Source organism: Gymnodraco acuticeps, unplaced genomic scaffold (assembly GCF_902827175.1).
Source record: "Gymnodraco acuticeps unplaced genomic scaffold, fGymAcu1.1, whole genome shotgun sequence".
Taxonomy (NCBI): Eukaryota; Metazoa; Chordata; class Actinopteri; order Perciformes; family Bathydraconidae; genus Gymnodraco; species Gymnodraco acuticeps.
Window position 1 is genome coordinate 512,120 of NW_022991013.1, and position 12,591 is coordinate 524,710.

At 37.1% G+C, this 12,591-nt stretch overlaps 2 protein-coding genes across 2 annotated transcripts; one reads left to right on the forward strand and one right to left on the reverse strand.

The window, feature by feature from the left end:
* Positions 1–1,519: 1,519 nt before the first annotated feature.
* Positions 1,520–12,012, forward strand: LOC117559450. The gene is given in 12 exon segments (XM_034236217.1): positions 1,520–1,602; positions 1,734–2,292; positions 2,294–2,427; positions 3,998–4,138; positions 4,222–4,265; positions 4,765–4,875; positions 9,546–9,636; positions 9,807–10,145; positions 10,708–10,752; positions 10,866–10,976; positions 11,081–11,115; positions 11,811–12,012. Coding segments are annotated over 12 exon segments (1,788 nt in total). The 5' UTR covers positions 1,520–1,547; the 3' UTR covers positions 11,934–12,012.
* On the reverse strand, positions 6,439–8,135 carry LOC117559460 (immunoglobulin kappa light chain-like). Its single transcript, XM_034236230.1, has 3 exons — positions 8,105–8,135; positions 7,640–8,002; positions 6,439–7,095 (listed from the first exon to the last, which is right to left on the reverse strand). Exons 1-3 carry the CDS (start codon positions 8,133–8,135, stop codon positions 6,647–6,649), a joined length of 843 nt encoding a protein of 280 aa, XP_034092121.1. The 3' UTR covers positions 6,439–6,646.
* Positions 12,013–12,591: the final 579 nt, after the last annotated feature.

The following is a 12,591-nucleotide window of genomic DNA, read 5'->3' on the forward strand; positions in this document are numbered from 1 at the left end:
TGTGAGTTTGGAACATTGAACAATGTAAATATATTCTAGTAGACCTCAACAATGGAATTATGATCAGTAGAAATGGCCATGTCATGGGACCTTTAAATGCAGACAACATGCTGTGTACACAAAGTGAAAATGAAATCTCACCAGCAAAAGACGGAATGACTACTGCTGAAATAATGCAGTAGGAGGTGTATTAACCTACTTTTTTTAAAGAGTGCCTGGTATGTGTTAACTCAATAATAGTTGTGCTTCCGGGCTCTGAATGACTGATTTCTGTGACATATAAACACGTTTCATTTATTTATTTTATTTGTATTACCAAGGAACCTTTGCAAACAACTGGGTGAACATGATGCACCTCCAAGAAGATTTTTGAGTTTACACTTGATCCTATATTTGGCAAATCTTTCGAATTAATAGGACGAATGAAAGCAAGAAAGTGAACTGAAGAATGGGAAAGAGACAAAGGTGAATATATTGCAACAAAAGTTCCACGAGGCTAAAATCTAACACAACACATTGTGGTTATATAGCAATGTTGTTAGTATTTAGACCAAGGTGCACCATATTCTTCTGAATGTATAAGCCATGAAGCAATGAAAGGGTCACGTTTAAAAGAAAAATAAATACATGGTTTTCATCTAGGTCAATGTCCTTCTGGGTCAGTTAAGCAAAAAGGAAACAACCACAACAATGTAGTACAAATAGCCATTGGAAAGGTTAATTTTATATCAGTTGAGATTGGCCTAGAAATAAGACACGTGACAAATTAGGGTTAGGGTTTCCAATGGGGATAATGCGTGGCAGCTCCGGAGATCGACATTTGGATAGAGTTTGTAGGGACTCAAACGTCAGCAAAAATAACTTTCCTGATCCTGGGGGGGGCTGTGTTGGTCCGGTATCAATTCTTCCTGACAAAGCATTTGCATTTGTGGCCATTACAAATAGGAAAGTAAAAAAAGTTCAGCACTGCAAATTGCCTTTATCTAAACTGCTATATATCTTTAATTGGGAAAGCATTTGTTGTTCAATTGCTAAAATTCCCTTCTAACTATAGACAGGTGTTTATCTCTGTGAACGCACTTTCACAACCTTTCAAAACCTGCATGCTGTAGTAGACTCCAAATAATATGACCTATTACTGTTAATTTGAGTGATACTGTATAAAACCAAGCTTTTTAATTTGTTTTAACTTTCTTGGTGATTGGACTATAGTAAAAGCAATTAATGTCCTTAACCGTGGATCAGACACAAGGACAACACTTAAAATGGGGGTATATGTTTTTTAATAAGTTATCTGGAAAAGCATTCCTTCCACCGATGTATGCCAACAATTATATGGAAAACTGTTACAAAATAAACAATGTTGAGCAGTTTCAACTATGTAGTATTTATGATGAGACCAAAAATCTCAAGTAGGGCACTAAACATGTGTTCACCATTTCTAAAATAGGACGTCTAATCTGATTGGCCGATGAAACCCAGTGTTCTCTGTGAAGGGTGGAGAACCAACAGAGATGCAATTCATTCAACATAGTGTCTGAAGCACGATGACACCTCCAAACGTTGCTTTGCATGTCCTATGTCTGCTCTTGGCAAATGTTGGTAAGTTGTGTTTGCTATGGTCTTTTTTTAACTCTATACTTTGACTATGCTTGCAACTTGTTTCCATGCATTTTGACACACCAGCATTACATTAATGATCTGTTTTCTTTGTCTCTTTATTTTCTCCTCAGCTTATACGACAACTTGGAAATCATCATTACATTATCATTCACATGTTGGGGAAAGTGTGACTTTGCCTTGTGCCTTCGATGACTTTAATGCTAATACAGTGATGTTTTACTGGTATAGGCAAACTCTTGGACAGAAACCAGAGCTGGTGTCTACATTCTATCGGCATAATGATAAAAAAGGCAGCTCTAATGATGGATTAAACAAACCTTCACGTTTCTCACTGGATAAAAAAGAAGGTACAAACAACTTGAAGATAACACATCTGCAAATATCAGACTCGGCTACATACTTCTGTGTGGGGAGCGATTTATATAGCTTTAAATTCGGTGATGGAATTACTGTCAATGTAAAAGGTTCTGGTTTGAACATCCCAGTTTCGGTCCATCAGTCAGCATCTGAGATCATCCAGTCAGGAGACTCTGTGACTCTGAACTGTACAGTACACACTGGCAGCTGTGATGGAGAACACAGTGTTTACTGGTTCAAAAACTCTGAGGACTCTCCAGGACTCCTTTACACCCATGGAGGCAGGAATGATCAGTGTGAGAGGAAATCCCAACACACAAACACACACCTGTGATTACAACCTGCCAATGGAGAGCCTGAATCTTTCTCATGCTGGGACCTACTACTGTGCTGTTGCCTCATGTGGACACGTACTGTTTGGAGACGGGACCACGCTGGACTTTGAGGGTAAGTAACTTTAAGGAAGAGGTGGTTTCATTTAGTGATGTTATCAAACTTGAACGATGGATTTGCATTTTCTAAGTCTTTATTTATACTGGCCATGACTGCACGGCATTTTTTCATTTGTCCCACACATTTAGCCGATGTCCCGCATTTGATTGACAGTCACCAAAATGTGCCTTTTATCCAAAAGGTGTTTCGAAAACAAGAAAGGGCTATCACCATTAGCTGTGTCAGATGTCAATCAGCAGAGACATTTTTATTTACCTATGGGTGTAGCCGATGGAGGTCGAATACCAGGGAGTTTTTGTGAAAAAAATTTCAATTGCGCATGGAGGTGAATACGTTTTGTAGCGCCGCTTCCCCGAAACTCACCAGAAACGCCTGACCCATAAAGAAAATATTGATATATGGATATATTCCTCCTGAAACCAAAAGAGGATTACCAAACAGATGAGGTACCAGCAGCTGATTTAATAAAAGTTTACCACACTGTGCGGCTCTTCCACAGGTCAGCAGACTGTTAGCTAGCTCTGGTCATTTTTCCAGACTCGGAGATCACAAAATAATTAAATAATATTTATGTGGTTCGTTGGCACCTGGTCACCCTATCTGGCCATAATTATTTCCAAGCGCAACTCCTCCACATAATTACAAAGTTTAGCCAAATCTAATAAAAGGATATTGTTGTATAGGCAGTTTTGTGTTGCAATTTTGCTGGTGTTAAACCCTACATTACTTTCCTCTATGAAGTATTTCTTTGCTGCAGCTAAGACACTAAACAATGTATATAGAAACACAAGAGATCTTTGTACTAAAAAGACTGATATTGGAAGATAAAAAGGGGATTTTGTCTCATGTGTTTTAGAGTAGTTGTGCTAGCTAACACTAACCCCATAAACCTATGAACAATTTATTTTGTTTGGCATGTCACTTCTTAGTATTTGAAAGATACATTTTGTTTAACTAAGACTGCTAAAGCCTCAAATAAGCTTAACCTAAAATTTGATCACATACTGTAGAACTTACAATAAACTCTCTTGGGAAAATATATTGTTGTGGCTTGTAGGATTTAAAATTACCAATAACCTTTAAAGGTGGGGTAGGTAATTTTGGCGAAACCAGCTCGAGTGCGCTAGAATATGAAAATACACAGCCGGAAAAAATCTGCCACTTCCTTACAAAGCCCCTCCTCCAACACACACGAACGCGCACATGACCAATGAGGGCACGAGATAAGTTTGTGCACAGATGGAAGGCTGACAGGCAGGTAGGCCATCCAGTTACTTTAGCCGGGCCGGCTAAAATGATTGGTCGTGCTTTTTACAGTATTACGGCTTCCACAGATGACATTTTTTATGGATTTTTTGTCAAAGCACTTCAGATATTCATTGCTATCGGGATGTTAAGAGCATTCCATGGAATATAACAAAAAAAGTGTATCTCGAGCCGGTTTCTCAAACTTACCTACCCCACCTTTAAATGTACAACTAGGCCTGTAAGTATTGAAAAAAATCCAATGCTATCATTTAACCAACATTGAAGAAAACCTCTCAAAGCTCTGTAATTTCTCCAGGGGTTCGCCTCTTTACAGATGATGTTCTCTCTCTTGCCTTGGTGTATTTCTTGAGTGGAGCTTTGGCTGGCACCATCATCCTGATAGTTTTACTGGCTATCTCAGTGTACAAGATGAACCAAAGAAACTGCCAACATTCAGGTAACAATATTTATTTGAAGCTGGAAACAAGTATTGAGTGCATATTGCATTAAAGTAACATTACTTAATTTTGTCTCAAACAGAGTGCAATGCCACATTTTCAACATCTTCTACTCTGCATACAGAAGTGAGTATCATCTTTCCATTGAAAGACAAACTATGTTTGCTGTTTCTAGAACTCATGTGCGCTATACAATCGTCAAGTTAACAATATAAGTTATATTTGAAAAAAGGGGTGTTGACGATATACAGCAATATTTGAAAATAAAAAATATGTATTTCATTTTTTAAATACACATATGACAATAAAGTAAAAAATGTAATGCCTTTCAATCATTTCGGTGTTTTTCTGTTTCTCACTATGTGCCAAATAAATTGATAAAACACCTATTTAATCCAAAGATGAATTTGACTGAAAGCATAACCTTTTTTTGTTCTACAATTGTACTATAAATATCGCCATCATTAATAATTTTGTCCTTGATAATCTTATAGTGAAAATCTCAGGACAAAAGTCAGGACAACCCTTTTCGACAAATGAGCCTGAATATATATATTTTTTTCTCAGTACATGCCTGTGTTTTTCTTTGTCTACCACAATATCAATACATCTTATGTCTCGTTAGCAGTTCGGTCAAGACGCAGAGAACCTTCATTATGCTGCTTTAAGGCAACACAACGGCAACAGATCAAGAAGAGAGGGGGAAAACACCCAGTCCGAATGTGTGTACTCCAGTGTAAGGCCGTAATGCTGCAATTGTTTCTGTGCTATGTTTCTGTATACAAATATATTTGTTAAAAGAATCATTTAAATGTCACCAAATTCAATAAATATAAAAGCTTGCCTTGCAATAAAACGTTCTCACATGCAAAAAATACCACTTGGTATCCTTTTCCTTTAAAGGTCACGTATTATACAGTATTTCAACAATATATTATAGGTCTCAGATACAAAGAAAATTAGAATTTTCGCAGCATGAAACAGCACATCGTCTCGTCTTCTTAGAAATCCTGTTGAAACCGGTGGCCAGAAATACACAGACACACAGAAGTGCTGTGGCAGGGGATTCAGGTAAGAGGGTGGGCGGGGGGCTACTGTGGTCGGTTTGTTGCTAATGCCATACAAGCCGCAAAATACAAGATGACATCAACACATATATACATTTTTGGATCTCATCTGTAGATCCTATGCAAATCTGTACTGATGGTTCAAAGGGTTATGGACAGGAAATAAGACTTACCTTGACTTGACTAGGTCCAACACAGGGAACCGTTAAATACATCACTGTTTTTTGTTGTTATTTTTTAGGAAAGATGTCCAAATTCTGTAAGTGATCTCCGCCTTTAGTCACTCTTAATCCTACTTCTGCTAGTCAATGCTCTTTTGTTTGTTTTCCCCCTTCAATCAGCTCCCAGGTGTGTCCCATGTATCCCCTTCCCCAACTCCATTTCCTGTTTGGGTTGAAAATGGCTATTTCCTGATTTGTTTCTTACACACATCTACACAGGCCGCATGAAGGATGACATTGTACTTGTGCATTACACAAACAATTCCAAAGAAAATAGATTTCTTTAATTTTGAATTTTTTACTTGTGTGTGTTTTGGGGTTCTTGGATGTATTGTGCTGTCAACCTAGTTATCTGAAATGTTGAAGCAATCATATTGACTGTTGTTTTTTCTCTTCTTTCCTTTCTTAATTTATTTTTTTTTGTCAAATGAGTGTAATTACCATTATTTTATTTTAGTATGGTTTTATTGTACTTTACTTTTTTGTGAGATGGGAATGTCATCTCCCCTCCATTGTTGTTGTCTCATGGTTTGTGTCTCCTGCCTGTACTAAATAAATGTAAAATAATAATTGAATATAAATGCCAATAATTAAAATGTGTTGTGCGTTATTATGTACATTCCCGCAAAAATAAATATAATTAATCATGTTTTTGTGAATATCATTTGTGTTGTGTTCCATCTTTGATTCATCACAGAAAACAGGCCACACTTGTTGTCCCTTTCTATAATAGATCTTGTGGTTGTCAGTACCTTCCTATACTTGTATATTCTATTCTGTTTTGCGCATTGTGGTGCCTATTTACGATCATGTGCTCACTCTGTGTGGGGGGCCTTAAGCAGGATGTCCTCATTTTGTTTCAAGGAACTTACCAAGACTTACACTCTGTGGATGACAGGAAACTATTTCTCTGATCACACTATGTGTTCAGAAGCAGAAGTTCATTGCGTATTGTATGTGTGTATTTATTTTTAACCGCACACACATATCAGAGCTTAGGTAATGATGTGGTTAGGAAAACCTGAACAAAGTTTATTGGTCAATTAGAAAATAGAGTCACACTTTTCTCACACTCCTTTGATAGTTTGATTTTGTATTGATGTTAAAAAAGTTGCTTTTCTTAATAAAAGAATAATATAACCAACACAAAACACACATTTTTTGGAACGATTTCTGAACTGCAGAGATTCGGCGCAAAGTCAACTCTGCATTAAAGACTTCACCCAAGCTTACTGATGTAAACTAAGAAGCAAATAGTTACAAAAAAGAAGATTAAACCAATTCTGATGATGGAAAGCCAGACTAAGATTCTCATCAGTTCCATATGGTCTTGGACATCAGCTTGGACGAGAACTTTGCTTCCATTTCCGAACAGCACCTCCCCACAGGAGGCCACAGCACAGTAGTAGGTTCCAGCATCACTGGAGCTCAGGTTGGTCTTCTGCAAATGGTACACGCAGCCCTGTGAAGAGTTCCCCGCTGTGGGGACGTGGTTATTCTTGTTCTCATGCACGTAAAGAATACCTTGGCCAGTTTCTTGTCTGAACCAGTTAACACTGTGTTCTTCTTCACACGACCCAGTGTGTACGGTACAGTTGAGAGTCACAGAGCCTCCTGGCTTGATGGTCTCAGATACTGGCCCCTGGACTACTTTCTTGTGGTTGGTTCCTACAATCAGCAGACAACAAGTATTTCATTTTTGGAATGTATAACATGTACGTAGGACCTTTGTACCAGCAAAACCTTATTTTTATGAATACATTTATTTGTCTGTGATAATATATGAAAACTGATAAGCCGTTTGTCAAATTGACAGGTGTTGAATGACTACAAATATTTGTTTCCATTGAAACGCATTGTCAATTATGCTTCGAGGGCAAATCATCTCCTACATTTGTTTTGTTGACATAATGGCATATGTTTCCTCTGAGAAATTGTACTTTATTTCTAAATGACATCTGAACATCAATAATGAAAAAAACATTCTTAACTAAACTAAACCTAACCAAGCACCTTTGCTTTGTGTTGTTTCCATTTACAACGTTAACATTAACCATGTGTTTAAAACCACAACCGTATTCAGGGAGAAGATATGTTTCCCCTGAAAATGTAATTTAGTTGTTTTTTCAGGTAATTTGTACAAAAACTGCACATATCCAGCAAATTCTGCTTTCATGTTAGGTAAAAGCTAATACAACAAAAGGTACAATACCTTTAACACTTAGAAAGACCCCCACTCCAAATTCCACTATGTTTGAGTGCGAGCTTCCGCAGAAGTATGTAGCTGAATCTGAGAATTGGGCGTCAGCGATGTCTAAATTATTCATCCCTTCCTCCCTTTTCACAGAGAAACGAAGGTTCTTCTTCATCCAGGTGAAGACTTTGGATTGTTTTTCATGCTTGTAAACACTAGACAGGAGCTCAGGTCTTCCTCCTAAGGTTTGTCTGTACCAGGAGAAGTGCATGGCCACTTGGCTGTTGTAGAAGCAATGTAAAGTCACACTGTCCCCAACATTGACGGAGATAACCCCAATGTCCTGTGTGACTGCTGCCGACTGGATCACTGCCCACAGAACTAGGTCAAAAACAGATAATGGTATACAACATAAGCTCATGTTCAATTAAACAATTTAAATTAGAATCACAGATAAAATACATTTTATAAAAAGGGACTTACACACTCCACAGAGGACCATATACAGGTTCATCAGTCTCAGAGGTCTCTATAACTGAACGTTTTCGAGCAAAAGAGCAGACACAAGCCAAAAAAGGAGGTTGCATTTGATTGGTTGGGAATAGGGTCAAACTTTGTAACACCTCAAACATCCGTTTTGGCCCGAATAACACAAAAAGGACATTGCATTAACCGTCAAGTTTGGCAATCACAGTATTTGTTATAGAAATGTAGCAGTAAATAATTTATATTTTTTTCTGCAATGTGGAATTGTGGCTTTCTTATGAACGCGGAACATTTAAACCATAAACAATGGACATTACGCGTGCTTGACAGTACATACGAGATAAAATAAAATGATTGCTCTGTCACATTTTACATTTGGCCTGTAACTACTTTTGAAGACATATTTAATGATATTGAGAGCAATGTAGGTCATTTAAAACATTTTTTGAAATTATTGCTTGAACTTGCTCTGCAGGTTTATTTAAGAATTCACAATTATTACCCACGTTTTTTATACATTTCTCAAGAACATTTTTGGAAATGTAACATCACTTCACATAGAAATAGCCCTTTTTTAGAAGATGAATTTGAAAACAACTTCTATCATCAAACTCTGACAAGACATCTTACGGAGAAAACACGTTTTTAATAGAAGGGGACTTAAAATGACCCCATGACCAGGGTTAATGGAAACATTTTGTTGGTACTTCATGCGAGGTTGATAACACATACTCAATCAGTGGGATAGAAAGTGTTTTAGTGAAGGCAACTCTGTAAACCAGAGATCTGTAGTGCCTCCTTGAGGAGACAAGATGAATCTAAGTTGTTTGCAGGAGTCAACTTGTTGCTCAATAAGGGAGGGAGAATGGCAGTGCTTGCACAGTAGGTCCTTTGGTTAGAAAAAGATAAGCTGTGGGTGCTGTCTGTGGCTGTTTTTTATACAAATGTGGTCAGCATCTCACTCTGTTGAATCCAAAACCAAGTGACAGATACAACACAGAGTTTGGGGCAATAGCTCCATCGTGCTGACCACTGGTGTCCCCCCAGGTCTACATGTATATGCTCGGTCCACTGCTATTCACACTTTTAAAGTTTGTTATTGGCACGCTTGTGGTACTGACGGAAAAAGATGGGCCATTGACTGCAGGATGGGTCGGATTACTTTGTGTTCTGTGCACCGAAACTGCATAGTTTATTAAGAACATCAAACTTGCATGTGACCTATGCATGTCTGACCGTCTGAGCTGCCATGTGAGATTGTGACAGATAAAGTGAGGATATATTTTATAAAGGCTCTATAAAACGTACATATTTACTTACGCCGTCTGAAATCATTTGAGGGATGCTGTGTCTGAAATTGCATCTGGTAAAGATATCAGAGAGGTGAAAGATTTGAGCTTCCTTGCATGAACCTTTTATTCCCCCACCCCCTTTACAGTACGTAAATATAGAGTGCCCATGCAGTGATATGGTCATACGCACAATGGAAAGCTTCACCTTAATAGCAGCTGTGCTTCTTTGCAGCCTCAGTAAGTATTGAAATGTAATTAATGTCAACTTAATGGCTAGTTTTATAATTGTACATCCAACCCATAATGTGTTTCCGTATCAAATACGTAACTTTTATGAAGAGATATTGTAAACCTTCATGTGGTTTTATAACAACTATATATTTTGTTGTGTCTGCTCTGTGTTTCAGGCTGGATCTCTGCCTTGGTTAGTCAGACTGTGGAGGTCCAGCCCGGTGAAGAAGTCACTCTGCTCTGCCTCAACATATCCATCAGTCCAACTCAGTCCGATTGGTTCAGAGTGCTCAACGGAACCAAGCCAAGCTGTGTCTCCTCTATCTACAGGGCTGGTGACGAAGCTTCATACTGTGATGGATATCAACATGGAACATTTGAAATGAGTTCCAACTTGACCACTCTCTTTCTTAAAATCAAGCAAGTGGATATATCTGACTCTGGACTGTACTTCTGTGGATTTTACATAAAACCATGTACAGTCATTTCCAGTGCAATCCAGCTAAATGTTGAAGGTAAGATTGTAATTGAGTCATACAGCTTTCAGAGATGTATTTTTCTCATTTTAATTATAGTATCATTGAAATATATTATATGAAAATAAAAACCATAAAAGTAAATAACTCAGAAATACAATGTGATTTGGAGACTAAAAGAAGGTTTTATTTTTATGGTCATATAATCTATTGAATGTTTTGATATAGTATAACTTGAATTGTACGCAGTGGTGTGAAAGAAGCATAACAAACATGGATTCATTTATCCCCATTTTGTATAGATTATTTTGATTCCTATGATTACAGGATTTTCAGAAAGACTCTTCTAAAAAATGTTAACTGTGCAAGCTTGTTACAATTACAACCCATTTACACTTGTTATATTAACACTGTTAAAAGCACAAGTAAGTCACTTCCAGTGCAATCCAGCTAAACGTTGAAGGTAAGATTGTGATTAACTCCCACCTCTTTAAGAAATAAATTGTTCTTAAAGTATTTACATTATATCTCAAATGTATTGGAAAACAGCACTAAGACAAATAAGTGTACAAAAAGATTAATGCTCATTTTTTCTTAAAAGGTAACGGTGAATCTGATTATAATGAATATGATTTCGAGACCAAAAGTAAGGTTCTCCTCTTTTATTTGCAATTTCCAAACAGTAATTACAATTTATTGTAACCATATCGTAAGCAACAGGATTAAATTACAGAGTTTAATTATATTCTTTTCTTGTAGAGGAGCCTGATGAAATGACATACCTGATGAGTTTAATTCTGGGATGCTTGGCTTTTTTGCTCACTATAGTCGTCATTGTTCTGGCTGTTAAAATAAGGAAGCTTCAGAAAGGTACAGTGGATTTAATTTTGTTGCACAGCACATTATGTAAAAAGTATATAATTAGTTTCAATGAACACACTGACTTAACACACTTGTTTCTTTTTTTTATTTAGATGCAAATGAAGAATCTCAGCCCAAAAGACCCCAGGTAAACCCAATATTAATGTATACTTACTGTGTGTTATGGTTTTAAAATGCATTTTAACAACTTTAATAATCTGCTATTTGTTTGGTCATGTTATCCCATGCTGCAGCCAGCATCAAACTTATTCAAGCAGGCATACAGGCAGTCATAATAGTTTTCCTAAACAGAAAATGTATTCTAATTCAGGCTCAGGACCTTGAAGGTAACTGCATTTTCTTTAGCAAAATGTGTAATTTTGCCAACAGTGATCTATTTATTTTCTCTGTGAAACATGTAAAACCTTAATAAACTTAACCACAATAATTTTTGTCAAGACAGAGATGTGTATGAAATGTTGTCACTTTGCCGTTCCACTGCGTACATTTACAACAGTAACATAATTGTTCTTTTTATTATCAAAAATATATTATCACTGTCATTGTAAGGTCGAACAATGTATGTCCTGTTAATTAAATTAGCTTTTTTCCTTCGATGTGGCCTCGATGTACCTCGGTTTCAATATAAAAATTAAGAAATGATTTTATATTAAATTCAGTCAAATTAAACTCAGATTCTTTTAAAAGTCATAATTGGTGTTAAATAAATTATGATTAACACACATTTTTGTTTGGATTATTTATTTGTGGGACAGCGAGCAAAACAACACATTTTATGGATTTCTGCAAACAGCAAGTGACTCTGGATACTTTATTTTACAGAATATGTGCTCGGATGAACTGAACTACGCGGCTCTGAGTTTCCAGGCGAAGCCAAAAAGGAGCCGCAGGCCTGCTTCTGAGCGAGAGCTTGAGCCAAATGTAGTGTATGCTGCCACCAGATAGAAGAAGGAAACGGGTGGAAATGCAGCTCAGAGTGAAAAAAATGCTTTGTCATGAAAAACTTCTCATGTAGCTTCATGTGTGGGAGAATTCACTGGCAAAAAATAAATGTTGAATATATTTTCCCTATTTTCACACTTAGGTTTCTTGTTTTTTTCATGTAAGACCACAAAGAGCGTGTTAATGTGTGATGGAGGAAGAGGCGTAGAACTGTCAGACCAACGTAAATGGAAAGTGAAATGTTCTGCGGAGGGAGGATTGAGTGACGTATGTTGGCAGGAAGAGACAGCACAGTGTGGTCTGACAACAACTGAGTTGAAAATTGTCGGGTCAAAGCAAAAGGAAGTGGTGAAAGCTGCTTACTTGTTTATGGAAAACTTAGCAAGCTGTTGTATTTAGACTTTTTTTTAGGAAATGGAGGAAAAATGCCAGAACAAGACTAATTCTGCCTTAAAACATGTAGATCAATCTCTTCTGACAAACACCATCATTGTTTTGGCCGCAAAGTATTATTATTTTTTTTTTTTTTATTCGGATATCATATCGCATTAATACCATATCCCAAAGTGCATTGCGGCTAAAACATCCAATCAACGAGCTTCAACCTGAGGATCTTGGGTAATCAGTTCAGTGAGTTTGTGGTGTGTATCGCTCGAAATGT

Coding starts and splice junctions, on each gene's coding strand:
- LOC117559460 (XM_034236230.1), bottom strand. CDS start 8,135: ATGAACCTGTATATGGTCCTCTGTGGAGTGT. Junction 8,003..8,104: donor TATGGTCCTCTGTGGAGTGT/GTAAGTCCCTTT, acceptor TTTTTGACCTAG/TTCTGTGGGCAGTGATCCAG. Junction 7,096..7,639: donor GGTCTTTCTAAGTGTTAAAG/GTATTGTACCTT, acceptor TGCTGATTGTAG/GAACCAACCACAAGAAAGTA.